Genomic DNA, 23,673 nt, shown 5'->3' with positions numbered 1-23,673 from the left:
AAGGATCAGTTTGCAAGTCAAAGTGATCAACAGCCATTTGGGCCTGTTTGTGCTTGTGGGTTTTCATTTGATACCAGTTATCCCAGAGGAGATAGCAAGGTTCAGGATGGTTACATCAGCATGGAGTAACTCTGATTGAGTAGACACATCCCATGTAAATTTGGCTAAGTCCTGTGATTTCTCAGTATTGATAAAATCTCAGCAGGGCTGGATAAGGTTACAGCAAAGTGAAGCAGAAAAATCAAGGTTTGAAATACTTGGCTCCATGGAGATGCCCAAGGTAGTAGTCTGTGGTAATAAGAAGTTATTAGAAAATAAGCAATCTTTTTGGATACTCACAAAATGCAGTTTGGTTTGATGTATTTGTTACTATGAGAAAAATGTTATGGGAGAAGTTTGTCCCACAGAGCCTCAGCCTAAATAGCCATGTCCAAAGTATCTGACTTATGCAGACAGTCAGCTCAGAGATGTAATAGCATTCCAGCTCCTGAGCTTCTCCTGAGCCCAGGGTGAGGTAGGAATGTGTATCTGATATTTGTAATGGATCTGGCCCTTGTGCTTACAGAATGGGCTCAATGCTCTGCACCTGGCAGCCAAGGAAGGCCACGTGGGACTGGTACAGGAATTGCTGGAAAGAGGCTCGGCTGTGGATTCTGCCACTAAGGTAATTGATGCACATCTCTAGGTTTATCCAATACATATGGCAAATACAGACAAAACCCCAAAAAGTACAAAATAAGAGAATAATGTAAATACTGCATGGATATTTAAACTATTGTTTTTGTTATGGCCTGAGAATTGGCTTTGCTGAAGCTCATTGGTAGTAAATGAAGAGGAAAATATAATTTGTGGTGTAACACAGGGGAAGCATTAGAAGTTTTTAGCAATGTCAGGTTTTCATTATTTCCAGTGGCATGTCCTCCTTATTTTAAGGAGAATTAGTATAGCTCCAAGCAGTAGATTTTTTCAAATCTGTGAAAATCAGTAATTGACTTTATAATATCCAGTGTCTTTTACCCATGGGCACAATGGAAAAAACACCAGTGGGATAAATTGTTTTCCCTTTAGCCTTTCCACAGCCAGGCACACGCACATGAATGCTATAAAAAAACCCTGCTAATTGAAATGATTCCTGAAAAAGGGTAATTATAACTTGTATTTTCCCCTTCCCTCTAACAGAAAGGGAATACAGCCCTGCACATTGCATCCTTAGCAGGACAAGCTGAAGTTGTCAAAGTTCTGGTGAAGGAGGGAGCCAATATCAATGCACAATCTCAGGTATGATGCTCTTTTCCTTTCTCACTTCTAAAAGTTATTTGGTGAGCTCTTGTAAGATCTGAGATATTAGACACTGCTTCTAAACATCCAAGCCTGACAAATCAAGCAAAATGAGGCATTCTCTCATAAGTAGAATAAAAGTAAATATTCAATTGAAGTCATAATGTTCTCATTGTGTGATACAGGAACTCCTGTGGTTGGTGATAGAAAAATTTCTGAAACAATTTCTGGAAGAAAGCTAGGAATTACTAAAAGATTCCAAAGGGTATAAATATTTGAGTGGAATTTGGTGAGCAGTAACAAAGAAAATAATTTCTCAAGGGCTTGATTTTTACCATTGCTTTTTATGGTTACTTTTTGGCTAAAAGTTTGCAGATAACTTACTCTAGGCTTCTGAATTCCTTCCAAATCAGAGAGAATTTCAATCAAAAGTTTGTGATGTACATTTGAACTGGGGAAAATCCCCTTGTCCTGGCAGGAAAATCAACTGTTAAAACTGCCCTCTTATTTGCACTGGCATGAAACTTGTCTGGTGTTCTAAAACACTCCATAGGACAGGGTGGTGTCCCTTACCTATGATTTCCTTTGATTAGGATTAAGAACCATTTATCAAATGAATAATTTGATCAATGTTCATAAATGCTGCCTTAATTATAGCAACTGTCTGTAACTATAAAGGGCTGAACAGGTGGTATAGATGATAAAGAAACTGCATCTTTGTGAAGCACTTGGCTGGTGACATCTTCAAAAAAAAAAAAATTTCCTAGCACTAGCTCCACACCTTGCTTGCCCAGACCTGGGAAACTGGGACCTGGAGCGTTTCCTCTTGCTTGGTGTTACAAATTCACCATGGACAGGGTAAGGTAAGTGGAGAGCAGGAGATTAATAAAATGCTTTACAGAATGAATGTTTGTCTGTTCCTTTAGTACATTTTAAAACAAGAGAAAAAAACTGAAAAATCCTTAAAGTTGCCCAACTCCAAGATTTTAAAAATATTTTCTTTATTATGCTTTTTGCCCCAAAATGATGGAACAACTCTCTCAGGACAGCTGATGGTCAGTTGCTCCCCATGCTCTGTTCCCATTAAAGATGAGAAATGTAGTTCCTTTGTTCAAAAATTTAGCAAACTCCTTTCATAATGAACAAGCTGGATGATTTCTTCATATATTTACCAGCCTTCTTATGTATATTAGAAGAAAAAGTCTTTAATGTTTTGAGCATGGTAAGAGAAATAATTGTTAAAAATAATACTGTCATGAAGCACTATTCCTCAAAAAGTCTAAAAAGTCTTCCCAGATAGCTTTTCCTTATGCTGAAAAAATAAATGAGGTTTTCTAAATTAAAAAAAAAAGAAAAAAAAAGAAAATCCAATTAGCACTGGAATATGTGTTTGTGGATATTACATTTTGTAGTATTCTAGTTTTGAAGACATTTTATTGTTAGCACTGGATGGTTTGTGTAAGGTGCTCAGAGCTGTTAACAGGCATTTGCTACTTGACTTAATGGAATTAATCTGATGGAGGACATTTTCCCCATTACTGCTCACTGGTTTCCTCCAGGCAGGACAGATTGGAACTGCTGGCTTGCAGATGTCCTGCCTTTGTGCCTTGCTGTCTCAATTAAACAAGTCCTGTTGACTTGGCTGGGAGCAGGAGTCCTTAATGTGGTGTCATCCAGCTTTGGGGCCTTTGGGTTGTGTCTTTCTGCCTTGCTGTGCTTTTCCAGAAGAGATGGATGACATGGGTAAAAGCTGCTTCAGGCAGATATTCAGAGGCTCTTGTTGCCACTGCCAAGGGAAACATTCCAGTGGAAGGTGTCCCTTAATTACAAAGTAACTTTTTAATGCTCCATGAATGTAATGAAGCTGATGAATGCTGCCTTTCTGCTCTTGATGTGTCAAGAATAACATGGCATAGAAAATAAAAGTTACAGAGAAAAAACCAGAAACTCTGAAATTGATAAAGAATAGACATGTGGTTTGATAACAGATGAAGCAAGGTTTAAACTACAGCTGGTCAAAAAAAAAAAAAATGAAGTTAGATAGGAAAAAAGGAAAAAGAATGACTGAACAGAATGTGTTTGAGTTCTCAAAAACTTGAGTTTTCTTGTCTGAAAAGATGTCACTGATAAAAAAAGGTGAAGAAAAATGTATCAGGAAAGAGCTCAATTGAGAAAGTGAGAAATGAACAAAAATACACATTATAGGTAAAATAGAACACGAAAGTGAGAAATTATAACTGAAATGCTCAACTTCTAATTTTTACATTTTCCCTCAATTCCATTTTTAAAAATAGGTGCCCTGTTGTCACCCTCAAATCTTTTAGCAGCAGTTGTTGCTATTAAGGGTATACTGCATCTTCTCCTTGGTATCTCTGTTATTTCACACTTTGTATTTTTTAGGCCCCTGTGAAATGCCCTTTGCTGGTAGTGATTTAGTGCCAGCAGAGTAACTCTGGTTGCAGCATCACTTTTTCTTTAAAGAATTCAGTATCTGTCAAAGCCATTCTCATTTTCAGTGATGACAATTTCCCATAGTGACAGAATTTCTTCTTTGAGGGTGAACAGGTAGATAAAGGAGTAGTTGCAACTTGAGCTTGTTCAGTTTGTTGTTTTTTCTTTAGTTTTCTCGATGAAATGGCATAAAAACACTGGCCTTCATCAAAACTTACAAGCAATGACATCTGAAACACCACACTCATTTTCCAGTTCCTTGCAACAGCAAAATAACAGAATTATCTCAGGAAATGCTATTAAACCCACTGAAACCACTGGGTTTACAAACCCCATCTGTGCTATCTGAGGCTGTTAAGCATTCTGGGCTCTGATTTTATAGATTTTGGGTTTCTATTAGATTACTTTGCTTTGCCCTTCAGTTTTATGTTGGCCTTCAGGGATGTTATTTTGTTCATCTTCCTCTTTTAAAAACTCTGTTCCTTTTGAGCTAACATGTCATCACTGCTATTTTTAGAGAAGTAATTTCTATTTTGATGCAAAGCCTAATTGCACAGTGATTACTAATTGAGTGACTCCACTTCCAGTTGCGTGCGTGCCGTTTGGGAGCTCACATCTTCCTGTAGCATGTTTCAGGCAGAGGCTGGCACGAGGGCACACCCACAATGGCCAAAGATCTACAAGATGCTGCTCTTTGTTGGCATATCTCCACCTAGAACTGGACAAGAGTGGAATTTTTTTGGCTCAGTTAGAAGTGCCTCTTGCTACAAATATTAAATAGTAAATATATTTATATAATGAGTATCTATAAGCCCCTGTGGTTGACTCCATACATAGTTCAGTGGGCGGATCTAGACAGGTATCATCAGGTGAAAACTCAATTTTTGTAATTTCTCTCATTGATTTGACCATTATTTTGGTCCTTTGTAGATCTGACCAGGCTGCACTTGTTGATAATACAGGGATGGTGTGAAGGAGAAAACACAGTAGGTAATGAATCCACTGGGGTGTTCCAGGTGTTCCTTTGAGCTTTGTGTTTCCTTGAGCAACAGATGAGGGTCTATCCCATGGACTGATGATTGATGCCATACATGGTGAACTATGTATTCACTTGGGTGAGTGATCCTCTAGGTACTTAGGAATTTCAGTGGGACATTCAGGCGAAGTTTTCAGAGAGCATTGGAATGTTCTGTCTGGCAGACCCATGGAAGTGGAATTGGCCACTCACTTCTGTCACATCCACCCACACTCATGCCCCCATCACACACCTTCACTGAGTCCAGTGTTACCCTTCTTCCACAGCTGCATCATCTCTTCCCCTCAAACCTAGTACTAGTTGTTGCTTGTGCATTAGAAAAGTAACTACTTTTTGTGCTCTTCCTCTCAATGAGATTACATTTCAACATATTGGGAATTCTTACACGACTTCTTGAATTTTTTCCAGGTGGAAGAAATATCACCATATTTAATCAGTCCAACCCTTTCCTTTGACAAATTACTCTTTGTTCCTGTTGCTTTCTCTTTAAGTCATCCTGGACCATCTGACTCATGCAGAGGCATCAGAGATGTCCAAACACTGGGAATCATCCTTCCAAATGTGCTGATAGCCTGACTGCAGCAATCCTTATAACTGAGTGTACCTGCAGACTGTCCCTGCAGCAGTGATGCTGAGCTGTCCAGACCATGCCTTCCTTAGGGAATGGGTCCATACTGACATTGCCAGGATGAGGCACTTTGACAAATGACGAGTGATTGAGGTATAAAGCTGAAAAGTAGAAGGCAAAATGAAGAAATACAATCTGCTCCTGTTTGGGAATGGTAAGGGAACTGTCACACCTTGGAGATACCTAAGAAAGAGGTGATACTCTTCAATGTTAAAATTCCTGCCACTGAGTTTACAAGGGAATGTGTTCCCCATTAGTGCAGTTATGTTTTGACCACTGTTTTGTATAGGGGCCCTCTTGAAAGGAGGAGGAGCTACCCTTTAATCATTAGATTATTTAAAGCGACCCAGATACAGAGAGCAAGGATTAGATAAATCTGATTTTGTTGTTTAAAAGCCCTCCGGTTTCCTTTCCTCGACATCCTGCTCTAAGCGCATTGGCAACACATTAGCCAAGAAATTGTTGCTTAAGTTTTGCCCCTGTTATGGCCACTACTTCCTAGGTCAATATACATGAGAGGCTGTTCTGACTGCTTGAGCTCTTATCCAGACTTCTTATCAGATGGAAGCAATCCTTAGGGCAGCACATTTCCAGCCCTAATGCGTGCTCCCAAAAGAAGATATGAGGGCTCTGTGAGCATCCACGTTCTGTGTTACTACAAAAGCAAAGGGGGGATTTAGGTGATTCTCAGATAAGTGATCGGCTTGTCTCTGTCAGGATGCCCTAGGATTTGCTTTACCAGGGATTGCTCCCCCCATGGGTTGTGAGGATAATCTAACCTTTGGAATGGAGCACAATTTGCTACTCCATTATGACAAAAGGCTTTAATTCCACCAATGGTGCTTTCTGCTTTTATATCAATATATTTAGAGAGGCAGATTTTTAGCTGCTGTGTATCAAGAGGAGTCTTTTAGCCACAGCTGGTCATGGCAAATGTAATAAAGGTACAGACCCATTATTTTTTCACTGGAAGAGAAAAAAGGGAAGAAATGCCTTCTGGAGGATTATATGGATTTTGAGAGATGTAAACAAAAGTAATGCATGAAGAAAAATGAAAAAACCCAAATATTTCAACAAAGACTGAAAACAAACTGGAAATACTTACAGTATATGTCTTAGCCAATTCTTTGACTTTACTGCTATGAAAAGATAAATAGTCCAGATGAAAATATTCTGATTGAAACAAGAAGTGCTTTTTTTCAGTCAATAATACTTATTCTGAGAACATGTTAGCTTTAGGAGGCTGCAGGAACTCAACATGCCATTGGGAAGGGTAAGGGCTCAGCAGACCATCACACCATATTCCTCCCCAGCTGGTGACTGTGAGAACCAGGCAGTGCAAGTGTTGGCCATGTATGTTTATGAGTGTGAGGATGACTGAGCCACAATCAAATAAATAGACACATCTTATTTTTGGTTTTACTTCATTATTGTCCTCCTTCCAGCCCTCAGCCACACAAAATAAATGGATGCTTTCAGGACTGCTTTTCCCTTGCCATGCTTCAGAAGGCAAACCCCAAATGCAGTTTCAGATGGGCACCCTGATTAAAATCTGAGACACTTCCCTGACTAAGCCTTTGGGCCCTCACCTATGCCCAGCATCAGGGTAGTGTTTTCTTGTACATGACCAATCTGTTCTCATCCCATTATTTTCCATCAGTTCCATTTCTATTACAGGCTCCCGTGGTGTAAAAATGCTATTTCCAGAGCATAGAGCATCTTGATTTCTGACTGGCTGTGTTTCAGGCCCTGTTATTACTTTGCTGTTCTTGAGGAAAAAACTGTGATATTTGAAGCTACTGAAATAGAATATCTGTGCTCTTTACATTCAGCATCTGGGCTCAGAAGTGACTTCAACTCACACTTCCCTAGAGAGGGGCCTTGCAGTGGGGAGGCAGCAGGTGTCATATGTGTAGTGCTTCTCTTGGAGTCCTGGGTGGTTCCTCATGAATGAACTTGCCAAGTTTTTCACAGCCCAGGCAGCATAATTTATCCATAGGCTTTGTCATTATTGCTGTGGTGTAAGTATAGAGTGGCAAACACTATTTATATTACTAGGGAATTAGTGGGACAGCTGAAGGGGTGGTGCTATTTTCCATGTAGGCATCTGTGTCACTACATTTAAAAAAGAAATATTTATTACAAATCACTTTATAATGTGTTTTCTCAAACCAGTAAATAATCTTTTAGGGATTTTTTTGGCTGTTGTTTTTTTGGGTTTTTTGTTTAACTGTTTGAACCAGTTTCGGGACGAGCCTCCCTAAATCAAATAATTCTTATCGTGTTCCTGACTACTTGTCTCATCTTGAATCTATGGGACTCTGCAGGCCTCAGCATCTGCCATGTGTCATGGATGCAAGAATTGTCACCTAAATTATTGGCTGACGCTGGCTGGGGGATTTTACAGCAGGTCAGAATAGAGCAGCTTGCTTTCCCCCTAGGGATGTGCCACCCTACATCCAGCACCTCTGTGTGCACAGATACTTACATCTAATCTCTGTGACATCCTCACTAGCACTTTCCAGCTTTGTTATAAAAGAAAATGATAGCTCAGGTGAGTGAATATATAAGGTACTGCTCACTGGGAAGCATGGAGGAAAATTTCTGCTCTGAAAGCATGCAATGTTTTCATCAGAAATCCACAGCATTTCAATTGTTTGTGGATGTATATAAAAGGTGTTTTTACTGAGTCCCTCTTATAATGTGGATATAGGAGTTCTTGATTTGAATATGCCCAGTCTTTCTTCAGAGTAGACCGCTTTCTGTTGACAGTATGGCAAAGTGATATCCATTAGGCACCTTATAATTAAATTATATTAATTTCCCTTTATCTTATCCCTTTATCTATACCCTGATCTTCACAAATTTCCCAGTTGCTGTTAGATTGAATGTAAATATAGATGTCATAGTTCAATTATTTATGAGATTTTAATGAAAGAGTTTATTTTTCATTAAAAAACATCTGTTTTATGGAAAATATATTTTAATGGGAAAAAAAATATGGAGGTGAATAATTGTTCAAGTTACTGCTACATTAAAATGCTGGATTTTGATGTAAGCTAAGAGCAACAAAAAAAGAGACTTCAGAAAATTAACATAGTACCATAATCTATCCTTAATTCACCCTTTTATACACAGAATCTCTCCTGCTCAGATATAATCCTCTTATGAAGTGTTTATTTATAGATTGACTGAAAATAATGCTCTGAGCATAATGCACTGAGCAAAGTTTCCAGAATTGTGAAATTGATGGTTCTATCAAGATGTGTACTTTGAATTTAGTTTGCAGATTGTGTTTGTCACCCTCATGTTTCATTGATTACAATTAGTTTATTGCTTGGATTGTTGGAGGATTTTTCACTGAGTAACAGAAGGGCTGAGGATGGAAGACACCCGTGGGGCTCATCTTGTCCCCTCCTGTGCTCGAACAGATCACCCACAGTTGGCTGCCCAGGAACATCTCCTGGGTTTTGAGTATTTCCAAGGAAGGAGACTCCAAAGCCTCTCTGGGTAACTGGTGCCAGTGCTTGGTGCCCCTCAAAGTAAAAAAGTGATGCCCAAAAGTTTGTTCCCACTTCTTCTGTTATTCTCCTTCCCTGCATAACATTCTCCCCTTTGAGACAGAATAACCTGCTGGAGATATTTCCTCTCCTGTAGAGATTCTGGCAGCTGGGATGAGGGAAGCAGTGCCTAAAGGTAGAACTATTAGGGTGAGGCATAGAAGTCACTGGTTTAGACTGGTGCTGGTGGAAAATGGGGAAAACAGGAAGATTGTCTGTTGTTGAACAAAGATTCAGATCAGGATCTTTCTGTTCTTGTTGAAGTTGAGCAACATTCTGAAGAACAGATAACACTTTCAAACAGGTCTTGAACTTGAAGGTCCCCAAATGATCACGATCTTACTGCATAAAGCACTATTTTAGCACAGGACCATGACACACAGATATGCTAATATGTGTGAGCTGTTTGATGAATAATCTAAGCTTGTCTCGCTCTTGTCTCATCCTTCATGTCAATATCTGTTTTTATTGAGTAGAACTAAGCAGATATCAGCACTTGATTGTAAACCATTGCATGAGATGCCAGTTTTTCTTCTCTTTCCTGATAATCACTGTCATCCAATACAGTCTTAAACAGTTCCTGGAGGCCTATAAAATAATACAAAATAGTTATGTTCATGTGGGTTTATGCTAACTATTTAGTCAAAGGATATGTTGCTAACCCTCATGAATCCTCTTCAAATAGGTAAAAACTAGAGATTATATACCTCTGTTTTCTCTCTTTTCTGTATCAGTATTAAAAAAATATATGGATATATGGATAAAGTATATGGATACAATATGAATATTGACACTGAAGTCCACAGCTAACAACTCAGTACTGCCTGCGAAGAGGAGCCTTAGTTCCTTGAAAGCCTGCCGTGAAATAAAGCTCCACCAAGCTATAGAATTGTGTGATTTTCTCAATACCCTAATAATCCCTCTGCTTCTTCAGCCTGTGTTCTTCATTAGGGCTCGGGGACAATTTAATGATACAAATTCTGAGTCATATATAGACTTGCCAATTTACATTAATAGCTTGAAAAATCATTTGAGAGCTACTCATTTTCTCCAATTAGCCAGTAAATCAGTGAATTTAGTAGAAAGAACAGAGTATGAAATATAATCTGTTTAGTGATAATTTCTCATTCTGACTTTATATTATAGCAGTAAACATCCTGCAGTACACATTTGTGGGGGTAATGAAATTGGAATATTCTGTTCTCACCATGAATACTCTGATGAAACCATTGTTTGGAAATGAATGTTATATATCATTACACAATTAATTTCGATATTTCAGATGATGCACCAAATCTAAACATGCAGACAGAGTATGATTGCACAGCTGAGCTTAACAGGAAAGAAAAATGTAGTTCATTTCTCCTTTTCCAGGTCACAGTCAGTATTCTTTCTTTAATTCTGGACAGTATGGGATCATAAACTGAATGGAAATTTATTGAAATAAACAGTGCTCACCAGTGGCCCAATAAACTTGCAGAGTCCCATTCCACGTGCCAAGGGGAGAGGTCAGTCTCCCTTGCAGTATGGCCATAGAGAATCATTTCCCATGGGTACAGCAGGAGACATTTGGGGACAGTGAAACGAAAGTCAAGGGAAAATGTTTCCTTTAGTTTGGGAAGCTATGGGACTTGAGATTTGACATATCTCTAGAAGCAGAGTAGAGAGCCGCTCATCTAAAAGATGAGAAACTGGGAAGGGGATTTTAGGTGGACAAAAGGAAAGGAAGTGAAGGGAAGGGTCTGGTTTTTGTGGGCGTTTCCATTCAGGAAGTGCAGGACTGGCTGAGAGAGAGAAACTCACTATGGAGGAGACAGATCACAGAAACCATGTGGGGCTGGGAGGAAGATGGAACACCTGGGCTCCAGTGGCCAGGGGAGAAGGAAGAGCTCCAGGAGGGCTAGCGCTTAATCCCACTGGGCACAGCTCTTCCAAGGAGAGCAGGCATATTGGGAATCCTAAAATAGGAGTTTCCTGGCCAAGGGCCAGGACTGTTGCAGTTGGGGACACTGCAATTAGAAGCTCTGAAACCAGAGCTTCACTGAAAGCACACTGAGAAAGCAGACTTCTCCCTGCCAGCAGACAAAGTCAGGCTTGACCTTGCCAGGGGGAGAAATTCAGAGGAATGTTTTCCAGCATGTCTGGTAAAGGCAGTTTTGCACGTAGCTCTTAGCATGTTGTAATTCCCAAAATGAGCCAGATTTCAACAAAATACATACAGTAGTTTCTGACTATAAATGAAGCTTGAAGGAAAACAAAGATACTATGTCTTTCTGTGTGAGAATTTTCTTTCTCCTAATTTCTGTAATTTCAGGGGTGATTATAGCACAAGTGTGATAGAATGGGCACACTCTTCTGGATCTCTGTGTAGAAAAACATTAAGTATTTCATGGTATTAAAAGGTCATGAAGTCATGTACGTGTTGTTTATAGTCTCCTAATCCAGGATTTATTGTCCTAGTTCTGTTCCAGAACCAGGGACTTGAGTTGATTAAAAAAATTAGATTCTTCAAAGCTTTTAAACAAATTGATTTACTGTGGCTGGAAAATTGTCATATTCACCCAATTCAGTCAGTGTGATCCTTGTAATATTCCAAGCTAGAAGGATTTTACAAGTGGCATGTATTACATTTGAAGGATTAGACTTTGCCATGAAAATGCTGATAAGGCGAGTGGAAAATTACTATGAGTTATCCCTCGTAGTTTGCCACATTGGTTCTTTCCGGAGTGGGAATGAGCTGGAACAGTGAGCCAGCTTGGTTACCTGCAGGCTTCTCTGTGCTGTTCCCTACAACTGCAATGGAAAAGAAGCCAATCTGTTCCTAATTCCCTCTGCCAGCTCTTGCCTCTGCCTCTTGTTCACCTTCCCAGTTACTCAGTGAACAGCCTTCCATTATTTTATGCTATGATGGGATCCCTTATCCCCTCCCTGTTAAGAGCTGTCTGAGGAGCAGCTGGGAGACCAGAGCTCCCTGACTCCCCACCTCCTGCCCCAGGAGGGGACATGGGAGAGGCTGGCTCTGTGAGCTTCCAGTTTGCTGCCTGGTCTTTGCAGTGATTTGGGAAGAGGAAGCTTCCCATCAGCCTGACCTTATTGTTAAGAGGCTTTTCTTGGTGTCTTACCTGAATTTTCCCTCCAGCAGCCTTGTAAACTTTGCTTTTTTGTTTTAGTTGTCATGGATATGCAGAACAGAGCTCTTCCCTTTAAAGACTGTTTTCCTTCACTTTGACCTTTCCAGCCAGAACACCACCATTTATTAGCCTGTTCTCAAGGAAAGATGGCTTCCCTAAGGAGATACATTTTTATGCCTGTGCAAGGGTTTTCTTTATTACAGCAGAATGAGCTCCTTGACCAGTGACCAGTCTCTGGAAGACATTTGTGACCTCTAGGGCCTTTTTTGCAGAATTCTTGTCTTACTTATCATTCTCTTTGTGGACAGTTTATTTTCCCAGCTGTAGAGAGATGCTTGTGTTTGTCCCTACTAAATTACCTTTCCAGGTCTGTTGACCATGGTTTCAAATGATGATCCTGTGATGTGATGGACTTGCAGACTATGTTGGTCATATTATCTGTGACTATAAGACTCCATAATTTGAATAATTTCTGAGAATATTGGATAATAACTGACTCCTGTGCAAAGCCACTCAAAATACTTCCCCCCGGTTTTGGCACTGAACTGCTGTTAAGTGTTCTCTGGGTGCCATTTTTTAATTCTGTGTCCCAAGATTGTCAGTGGAAATGCCAGGATATTATGCAAAGCAGCATTCAAATATTTGCTACAACTTTTATGGCAGATATCATATAACATCCACAACATAAATTAGGTTTATTGCTTGAAAAGTCCTCTACATTTGTAAACACAGAGGGAGGTTGTAAAGACATCAGTTCTACAATCTTTGTGTTATCTAGTGACTGAAAAATGAGATTTTATTTCATTAGAAAATTATTAGAATGCCTCCACAGCAGGTTTCCTAGAAAGAATAATATTGGCTTCCCTGAAACAAGGTTTTTGATTATCATTGTATTTGTTTTGATTCTGATTGCTTGTGTGAATGCACAGCCCTGTCATTCAGTGTGACAGCACACAAGATAATAAAAAATCAAATAAATTGCATGTTTGAAGTCTGGTTTATGGTTTATTTTCTAGCTTAAAGTGACATTTCAAGCCAGAAGATTTTGTCCTCTTATGTTACATAGTAATGTACAGAATATTGAAGAATTTTCTAAGGTCTTCTTAGAAATCCTAAAAATTCTTATAAATTATTGATCAGGCAGACAGAATTCCATGCCTCTCTTTCATCAAGATTTTGTAGGTAATTAATTACAATTGTTTTCATTAAATTACTTTATTGCAGAGAAAGATTTTCTACTGTAGGCTGATAGATTTAGAATAAATTTTTAAAATTACATTTTATTCAGAGCAAATTATTTTAATAAATTTAGGTCATTTTAATTTAAGTTTTTAATTAAATGATAACTGAACCTGCTGTATGGTCAGAAATGCAGCTGTTCCTTAGCAAGGCTGAGTTCCTTTATGTTGGATGCTTTGTAATGTTTTATGTATTAGAAGTTTTTCGTAGTATGCCAAGCCTTTGCCATTTCTACTGAGCTTGTCAGAAGGTATGGGCTTCATGGTCTCCAGGGGATGATGTCTTTGCTTAAGTAAATGTAATAAATGGAGGAAACTCTTGCTTTCCTGTCAGCTTTCATAAAACTTTATTGCCAGCTTTACATTCCTGAGCATTATCAGCAAGGAATAGCTGTATTAATAATTTGTGTGTCCATTGCTTCCTTAAAATATGTCAGAAGAAAATGAGTGTGAAAGCCTGGAGAGTTCTCTGGATTTAAATGGCATTGAACATGATTATATTAAGGGAAAAATACAAGGTTGTTCTTTTTACATTCAGTTACAAGAACACAAATGCATTTTTAGCTGTGTATCCACTTGTGGTTCATTATTGTTGGTACCTATCATTTCAACATGACATTATTTTCTCCTGTGTCCCTCCTAGAATGGCTTTACTCCTTTGTACATGGCAGCTCAAGAGAACCACATTGAGGTGGTGAAATATCTCCTGGAGAATGGAGCCAACCAAAGCACAGCTACCGAGGTGAGGGGGTTTTCTCACATTTTTCTTTGCCTGTGTATTCGGATCACTTGAAGTCAGAACTGTGTAGGCTGTCTCCAGAGGGCTTGTCTGTGTCAATTGGCACCAACAGGTCATTGTTAGCAAGCTTTGTTTTCGAATCACAGATTTGTTTAGGTTGAAAAAGATCTCTAGATGGAGTCCCACCATGAACCCATCACCTGAGTCTTGGGATTTCAGTTGAATTCAGAAGAGGTGAGGCCCTCTGTGGTGCTGGGTTCACAGAACCATTTGGGAGGTCACCTACTCCAGCCTCTTGCTGCTGTTCCCTTAAGTTACTCTGAGGCTCTCCTGTGACATGGTGTAACTTGTGAGTGTTCATTATTGGCTCTGACTGGTGTAAACTGGAAACCAAATGACTAACAAGGATTGCATCAGTGAGCTTGGCAGGCTGTTGTTTTGATGGACACTTTATTTCTACTGCTGGGCCTCGTGGGTGTAAATAGGCAGAAGGATGATATTTACTGGGGGTATGGATTGTGAACCTGCAGTAACTCCTGTGCAAGCAGGAGAGACGCCTAAGTTGGAGAGAGGAGACTCCATCTCCAGAGGAACTGAATCCAACAAGCTTCCTTCCACATATGAGGGGGTTTAGGGGCAGTGGAGAAAACTCCTTGGTCATTAGGACTATGCTCATTTTGTTTCCTCTTTCTGCCAAATATTCTTTATTCCAGCCAAGAGAGTGAGTGAATAGGCTCTGTGCTGCAAAGTGTGTCATCTTCCTGTTTGTTCTATGTGTGTGACATGTGAAGTAGCTATAGCAAAATTTCTCTCTGGCCAGAGCTTTTGTTCCTGCTTGTTTTCTCTAGTCTGTTCAGAAACATTCCCTTTCTGGATTGTCTTCACAATCCAGATCAATTTGATTGGATCAATTTGAAATGCTGGTGCATTTATGCTCCCTCTCCTTCCCTTCAAACCTGTTAGCGTTAACAGCTGTCTTACTGTCCTTCCTCTCAGTGGGTACTGTACTATTTGATGACAGCTCATAAAATAATCCCTTCATAGATGTGGTGATCACATTACATGTCAGCTTTCTGAAACACAAAATCCCAAATGATTGCCAGGCAACGAGGCAGAAACACACTCCTTGTGAAGGAGCCAGGTGGAACTGGGGCTCGCCATGAGCCCAGCCCTGCTGCCGCCCACAGTCACCTGCTGGCAGCCAGCTTCCAGCAGCTTCTGCTGGCTAGGAATTCATTCAGTTTACAGGAATTGAGAGGGTGAGATGGTTATAATTCATGTGGCCTCTGAGTGCAGACATTGACAGAACGCACACTGTAGTGCCACTTTGTAGAAGAGGCAGAGAGGAGAAAAAATAAAATATATTCCTACTCCGACCCTGACTCCAAATTTATCTTGTGCCTTTAGAAAGATCAGTTTTCACTCTGTAGCTTGTAAAGTAAAGGCTGTTGATCTCTTTGCTGCTTAACTAGGTCAGTTTTAGGTTCAGGTCCTGCTGAGGGGATGGTTTCCATGATTGCGTGAGTGTTCCTGAAGGAAGGCCTGAGCCACCATCACTTTCATAGGTGCCCAGAGTTCACCTCATGAATAGGATGAAGAAATGGTACATTCGTAAGGTGGGATGACAGCCTGAACTGTGGATGTCACTCAAATACAGGGAGAAGATCCTTCTGTTTAGCATCAAAGAGTGGCCCTCCTCATGGGAGGTGAGGACATGAAAAGCTGTCTCCAACCTTTGGTCAGCCATGCTTTCCAGAGGCAACAGGGGGGGAATGCAGAAAGAGTTGTGTCCTTCTAGAGGAGGGTACATGAGGAAATGGTGCAAATCAAATGGATGAACTTATCTTTGAAGCCTTGAAATTTGCCCTGCCTTTGGATGCATTTCATTTCCTCTCACACTTCTATATGTGCAGATAAAAAAGGAGAGTAAGGGTGAGCTCAGTTTCAGAGTCTCTAATCCAGGATTTGTTCTCATGTTCCCAGAGGCAAAAGGCAAATGCATTAAGCCATTTCAACACCTTATGTAGCCCCAATCTCAGAATAATCTTTACAGTTCAGCTGTTTTGTCAGCTGTTGCCCCCTTTTTAATTCACTGTACAGAATTTAATCTCTATTACAGGCAGAACCCACAGCCGTATCGCTGTTACAATGCACCTACCCACAGCTCGACGCAAAAGGGAGAGAAAGTTATTAGATTACTGAGGGGAAAAATTGCCTTGGCAATTCTTCAGATGTTTCTTTCAACATATGTTAGCTCTCATTCCTTCCTAACTTGGCCTTTATTCTTCTCTCATCTTTCTGTATTTCTATTCCAAAGCAAAGCTGTCCCATCTCTCATGTAATTACAGAGCACCTGTGCTTGGGGAGGATGCATGACCAGAGCAAGGGTTCACTTTGAAATCAGAATGAAATATCTGGTAGCCTGTACTACTTAAACCAGGAGAGCAAGCTGCTATCTTGTTATCATGGATTTTAAAGCCCTGGCCATCTGAGGCACGTGTGGAGGAACAAGACAATTTTAAACTAATTTAGAAACAAACCTAAAACTATGACAAGCAAAGATTGATTTTCTGATATTCTTTTTACAAGAAACATAAATAATGTGAAGTTTTCCTCCCTCAAATCATGTTCCTAAACATGATCTGGATTTCTTGACTCATGATTCATTTGTAACTTTGAACGGGAACAGCAGCAAACACATTTGATACACTTCCTTTTTGCAGATATGTGAGATGTTCATAAACATATTCTGTCTATATTTTTCACATTGACACTGTTCAGTGCTCAGTGAATTTACCAAAAATTTGCTAAAGATAGGCTTTGTAGCCCATTTTAAGATGAGAAGTAATTAAGAGAGATGCTGTAGAATGATTCTTTTCTTGCACTTGACTTAAAAAAAGATTACTTTGAAGTGTGAAAGATCTTTCAAAGCATTTCAAATATTGGAAAGCCTTTTGAAGGTGTTTGAAAGAGTTAAAATATGTTGTGTCTCCAATCTCATGTCCCTGGAGATGGAGTGCAGAGGTGGAAAACAGCTGGGAACATGCTCCCCGGGTCGGTGTGCACGAAGGGTGCGGTGCAGCTCCCCACGGCTGTCCGGCCGTGCTGAGCACCCCTTATTTGCTGCCCCCAGGACGGTTTCACCCCTCTGGCTGTGGCACTGCAGCAGGGGCACAACCAGGCTGTGGCCATCCTGCTGGAGAACGACACCAAGGGCAAGGTGCGGCTGCCCGCGCTGCACATCGCTGCCAGGAAGGATGACACCAAGTCGGCGGCGCTGCTGCTGCAGAACGACCACAATGCTGACGTGCAGTCCAAGGTAACGGGGCGGGCTCCGGGCCCGGGGACAGCACCTCGAATCTCTGCATCCTAACGGGGAAACGGAACTGCTCTGGCGGGGAAGGACAACTTGCTCCACCAGTATTGCCAGTAATACCCATAAGTTTGCGGTGTTAAGCTGCACAGTAATTACAAAGTGCTCATTTTTTCACTTTTTGGTTTGCCTCCTATTTCTTTGGTAACCAGATTTTTCTCATTATTTGCAAACCAGAAGCCACTGGAACGGAAGCAGAATCACTGCTTCCCTATGAAGTAGGATATTGGTTCATTGCCCACGGGAGCATAGATTGTGTTTAAAGTTAATGCATGCTTGAATGGCTTTTCTCATAATTAACAGCATAACTCATTTCAGAAAAAGCAACATAGTTCTTCGTTTTGCGGCCAGTCTTTAATATTGTTCCTCTTTTTCCCAAACCATGCTGCATCAGATGATGGTGAATAGGACGACTGAGGTACCGACATCAACAATTTTTAATTACTCTTTCTGTTACTTATGATTATTTTCACTGCTCTTTGCCAATATTTCCTTATTAGTTAGCAATAGAAGTGAAGATATTATTCTTTTTTTAATACATAGAAAATTCTCGCTCAAAACCTATTTTTATTCATCCTTTGTCTTAGAATTTCTTTTTACTTTTGCCAGTATTGAAGGACTTTTTTGAGAATTTACATCTGTCCAAAGGAGTCTGAAGCAAGTAATGGAGCTAAGAGGATAAAGATGCTTTTTAGCTCAATTTCATTAATTATGAAAATGCACTCACTTGGCATAAGTACATCTGGGTGTCTGGCTTGGTCAGAATAATGGTAAAATTAATTTTCTGTCTCTTACAATAATAAACATAATCAAATTCCCCAGGGTAAAAACTTGTTCAGGGCATCTGCTTCTTTTTACCATTCTTCCTATTACAATCTTTTCCATAAAGTTTTGCAAAGCCCTCATGGACAGTATATATTCAGAATTTACCTGCACTAAATAACACGTTTCTTATATGGATTTTACTTCCACTAAAAATCATGAGGTTGATTGGCTTGGACTGGGATTTTCCCAAAAGATCATTGCCACTTTTAGGAGAAAGAAAAAGTTCCGAGGATGAGATTGTTGTTTCAATACCTGCTTTTGAATAATGGAGTTTCTCTGCTGGTGGAGGGAATGAATTATGGATGCACATGCCCACGGGAAGGTGCTTCCCTCTTGGTGTGTGCACACATGAGCAGGCTGCCAGGAGGCAGCAGTGATGTGAACTGAAGGGTGGCAGCTTCCCTGGGCACCTGCTCCATGGGGCATGCTCTTCCCTGAGGGAAAGGGCAAGGGCTACTGCAGTGCCTGTGGAAGGAGAGCAGCACGTGCTCACATTCCTTTGTTCCAGGAGTAGCTTAAAATGGTGGTTTGGATACCGAGAGGCAGGAAACCCAGCTGAGAGCATGCTGTAGTCAAGAAGCCAGAAGTATTCCTCCCTTTCTATAACTATCAGCAAGATCCAGTCAAATCAGTGTAAAACTCTTCAGGGAAACCTCAAAAGCAAGGCCCTTTCTACTTGAATTACTTATGAGAAGAAAAGCTTGCTCTCTGTCCTAGTTTCTGAAAATTTAATCTTTTTTCATGTTGTTGTCAAGAGATTGTACATCTCATAGCTGGAGCAGGTTTCACCTTCTAGTATTCAAAACAGAACAAATAAAGTGTGGGGTTTTTTATTTATGGGTTGCAAGGTTTCTTCAGCTCCTTTGCAATCCAAATTGTATATAAATAATTATGATTCTTTTACTATGCTACTAAGGAGTTTCTCATGTAAACCAAACTCTTTAATTGCATTTTGAATAATTACTGCTTTTGAAAAACAAAAACAAACAAACAAAAGCCCAATATGAAATATGTTGTCCATATTTCTATTTCTAAGAGGAGTAAAATAAGAGTCCAGCAACTTTTGTGATCATTTTTTGAACCCCAATAAATATACCCAGCCTAAAAGACCCATGTTGCTTCCAAATGGTAATAAGGAACTTGCTTTATTTTCTTTAAGGATGGCTAATACATTAATATTTTCTGTGATGAAAACTGATCTTATTGGCCACTGATGCAGGGGGCTGAGTTGGGGAATGAAAGAATGAAGCACTTTTGATAATCTCCCACCTGTAAACTGACTTCTCTGCCCAAAGGCTGTGCTCTAGAATAGCTATTCACAGTCTGGATAAAATTGCCACAATGTGTTAGTTGGGCAGCATTTTGGACTCAGGCTCTAGTTCAGTAGCTGACCTTGTGTGAGAAGATGTGTGTAACGAGGGCTGTTTCCCTTTGTAGAGCGGCTTCACCCCTCTGCACATCGCCGCGCACTACGGCAACGTCAACGTGGCCACGCTGCTGCTCAACCGCGGAGCTGCCGTCGACTTCACCGCCAGGGTACGGACTCACCCCTTCACCTGCCTGCTTCTAGTGGCCTGCAGAAATGGGGGGGTTTCTTTGGGCAACTCTGAGGCAAGAGCTGAGTGAAGAAAGGAGCAAAGTAATGCTGAAGTTCTGTTGGGATCAAAGTTGTCTTTTTTGCAGTAATTCTGAAAGGTTGTCTCTGTGCAATGTCCTGGAGGCCTTGGGAGTTGTGTAACAGCCAGTATTCCCAGCTGGAGGGAGCACGATCCTTTGGCAGCTCCAGAAAGCTGATGCTCTTATAATGTGTCAGTTCCCTGTGGCTTTTCTGTTTGTTAGATGTACTCTGGAAATTGATGTAGGATTGATTGGCTTTTTTGGTATTCAATATTTGCTATACTGATTGAATTCCATGTTTTCACGTGTTAATCTTTTTCAAAACCAGAAATTAAAGTATATGGCTGTTATGCAAATTCAACAGTAAAAGAACTAATTAATCATGACTACTCTTTTATGGTAAACAACTGCAGAGTTACATGGTCCAGTCCCTTTGCTGTTGCACATTATGTAGTTTGACATGAAAACCTCTGGTAATCTCAACCCAGCTTCCAGGTCACAAGTTTGCTGTTTGATTTTGCCAGACACGCTTTGAATTACCTCAGGGTTCTGCCTTCCAGACTGACTCCCTCCTGCTTCCAATCTGGAGTAGCTGCTAATGTTACCTCTTGCCTCACCCAAAGTGTTTTCAAGGACTTTCAGCCTACACAGCCTACCACTCCTTTATGCTCTTGGCACTACACAAGAAGGTTCCTTTGTGTAGGAGTGACGCATTTGTGTCCTCTGTGTACGTTGCAGTGATTGAAATGCTTCAGTGTTTTGTGACTATTGGCTCATTGGGACTCTGATACATGTTTGTGTATTTGTCTGGCCCTGGGGCTGCGATGTTTGCTGCTTGGGCAGATGCACTGCTTCCTTCATTCAAGGACCCCAAAACAATGGAGAAGGACTCTTGCTTAGGAAGGAATTACTAACTCTAGCTTATATGGTGTGTGCTTAGCTCTGATGCTCTAGCACATTCTTGTTTATTCTCTACTATGTGATGGTCTCATTTTTTGTGATCTGAACCCAAATTCACCCCCATTGCACACCTTCAGATCCATCCAGCTCATCGTTTGTTCTTTTCATGGTGTAGAATGGAATCACCCCACTGCATGTGGCTTCCAAAAGGGGAAACACAAACATGGTGAAGCTCTTGTTGGATCGCGGAGGGCAGATCGATGCCAAAACCAGGGTGAGTCTTTCTATTCCCTGAATATGATTTTGTCCCTTCTGGGGAAGGGACTGGGATTTTCTCCTTGCTTGCTTTTGGGGATTCATTGTGTTTTAATTTTATGTAGACTGTTTTCTAGGGTATCAGACTCAAGAACAGCTGGTATTAGTGACAGTAGGAGGCAGAAATGCTATTTCCTTTAGTCTCCTGCATAACCTGCCTACATCATACAAGAAAAAGCTGATGAAACTGATGGTTTTCAGGGAATAAGCCTGTTATTTGGTCCAACTTGACATGACACAGCACATGTGATGCACAGCAAAAGGAAATGGAAGGTCTGGACTCATCCAAGCCTTTCAGTCCCCTGACCCCTAAATGTCTATGCTAGTTGCAGTATGCCCTGTGGAAGCTCTACTGAGAGAGATACAGAGAGAGCTGATACAGAGGCAAGCAACCTCCTCAGAGCCACATATCTCTTCCCCAGACAAAGTATGGGGTAGTAATTAGGTGACTCTCACTGGTTTCCTTCTCCCTGTTGTCCTATTGAAATGTCACATCATCTCTCTGCCCTTTATTTATGGGTGATTTCACAGTCATTCAGGGCAAAAAAAAATCCCCATCATTTTATATGGGCAGGGTTAAATATTTCAAATGGGATTTTGGAATCATCTGGGAAAACATTGTCACTTATTCAGACTGAGCTGCACAGGGCTCCTTCTTAGGAGCTGCTGGTATTTAGGTAGCTGGTCTGCAAAATTACATGTCCAAGAGATCAAGAGTGTTTTGGAACACAAAATTTAGAGCTGGACATGAGAGTTTTTGTTTAACCTGATAGGAAGGTAGAAGATATTACAGTCAGCTACCCTTGGGGTTGATTCAACCTCTGCAGTTACTTGGATTTTAATTGCATCAACCATTTGTTGCTTCATAAACTTTGAAGACCAGTCATGATTATTGTGAACTCTCTTTGTGACTGTGATTTGGTTTCTGATTATGAAATGATATCTCACTATTTTTCTTTTATTTTTTAAAAACTCCTGCTGATGGAAAAAGCTATCTCCCAGGCAGATGTACAGCAAATCACCCCTGCTCACATTTTCCACAATAAACACCTAAATCTCATGGAGAAGAGGCATGAAATGCTAATAATACCCTTCAGTCAGGATATTCCACATGCCCCTGAGCATGTCATACAGAAATAGTTCATCTGGCCTTTGGAATGGCAGCATTGAATTCACCTATTTCCTGTTGAGTATTTAGATATTCTTCTAGACAAGTTTACACAGATGATTGTGAGGGATGTTTTGGGTTTTATGAGGTCAAAGTGTTTTCCCATCCCTGCTCACCCGCAAACGTTGAGCGCAGTTGTGAATGAATGTGAGAGAACAGGATTTGCCCAACGTAGGTGGGAGGGACCAATTTTAGATTTGTCTCGTTGTCTCTGCTCCCTGCCCTGTGTCAGCTGCTACATGGGCTCAAAATGTCAGTACAGAGATGTCCCTGAAAACCCATACAGGTATCCTAAGGCACACATATTCCAGCTTGCACAGGCTCCCTCTTCCTGTCACCTTCACCTTCTGCCTCTTCCCTGCTCCGGGGCTCGCGGTGGCAGCCGATGGCGTGCGCCTCATGGTGGGGAAGATTCCAGAGCTTTGGTTTTGCTGTCCATGCTTTGTGTCAGCTGTTGATGTTATCTGGGTGTGTCTCTCTTCTCCCTGTGCTCTGTCCACTCACCTCGAGTGCCTGGCTCTGGCTGTGAGTCCGCGCGGCGTGAGGAGGCGGGATGTGCTCTGTCCGTGGCACAGACCCCGCCTGCCCCGCTGCAGTACTAACACACCTCGCCTTCCCTGCTGCCTTCTCTCGGCTCCCCAGGAACTCCTGCCGCCTTCCAGCAGGTCACAGTCACTGCAGAACAGAGGAATTAAAACACTGCGATGTTTCACCGCCAAGTTCTCGTGCTCCACACCGCATCAAAATACACCCTTTAGTTAAAGCAGCCCTGGCTGCTTTCGTTCTGTTTATTTTTAGCTTGCTTTGTTACATGAAATCTGACGCTGCATAAATTAAGATGCAAAAGCTTATTTTAGGGGATTGCAGATGATCTTCAGTACTTCAGGTTTGCAAAGTTAATCTATGAAAGCTTTCTATGTTTGAAAATCTTCCATTAGAGTGATTCTTTAGGAGCCCCTGTGTTGCCTAAAAATATAAATTAAAATGTCTATTCCTCAAAAGGAGTAAATGATGCATTTGTCCTGCTGTTCCATAGTTAATGCAGCATGTCAAAGGAAAACTCTGCTTTCTGCAGAAATTAGTATTTTTATTTTCTATACATTTCAGAATGTGTTTGCTGAAATTTTATCGCATTTCTCACAAAGCCATAAAAATGTAGACATAGTGGTAAATCTCTTGACATGGTACATATTTTAAAATAATATTTTACTTTTTTTTTTGCAAGTCATACCATTTTTCTCAATCAGGTCCTAAGTTTTTAAAATGTGAAATTTAATTTCTTTTATATTACATCCAAAGCAGAAATGGAAACTCCATTCTTAAAATAATAGGATACTTTTATTACTACTATGTGTTAGAAATATTATTATAATATTATATAATAACAAAATATCATCTGTAACAGTAGATAATT

General features: G+C 40.6%; 1 protein-coding gene across 14 annotated transcripts in view; it reads left to right on the top strand.

Moving 5' to 3' along the window:
• ANK2 (ankyrin 2) overlaps positions 1–23,673 on the top strand; it is a 184,987-nt gene that overhangs the window by 73,845 nt on the left and 87,469 nt on the right. For 9 of the 14 annotated variants that reach the window (XM_063156863.1, XM_063156875.1, XM_063156870.1 and 6 more), the window contains exons 3-9: positions 566–664; positions 1,180–1,278; positions 13,966–14,064; positions 17,195–17,380; positions 17,829–17,852; positions 19,697–19,795; positions 20,952–21,050. In XM_063156863.1, coding sequence (XP_063012933.1) covers positions 566–664; positions 1,180–1,278; positions 13,966–14,064; positions 17,195–17,380; positions 17,829–17,852; positions 19,697–19,795; positions 20,952–21,050 — 705 coding nt within the window. The remainder of the gene's footprint in view (positions 1–565; positions 665–1,179; positions 1,279–13,965; positions 14,065–17,194; positions 17,381–17,828; positions 17,853–19,696; positions 19,796–20,951; positions 21,051–23,673) is intronic. The other 5 variants (XM_063156877.1, XM_063156876.1, XM_063156874.1 and 2 more) reach the window with 1 other exon arrangement.

The sequence above is a fragment of the Melospiza melodia genome, chromosome 5, assembly GCF_035770615.1.
Source record: "Melospiza melodia melodia isolate bMelMel2 chromosome 5, bMelMel2.pri, whole genome shotgun sequence".
Classification (NCBI taxonomy): domain Eukaryota; kingdom Metazoa; phylum Chordata; class Aves; order Passeriformes; family Passerellidae; genus Melospiza; species Melospiza melodia.
The sequence above is the reverse complement of the archived record's forward strand: the minus strand, read 5'-3'. Positions and strand labels throughout refer to the sequence as shown.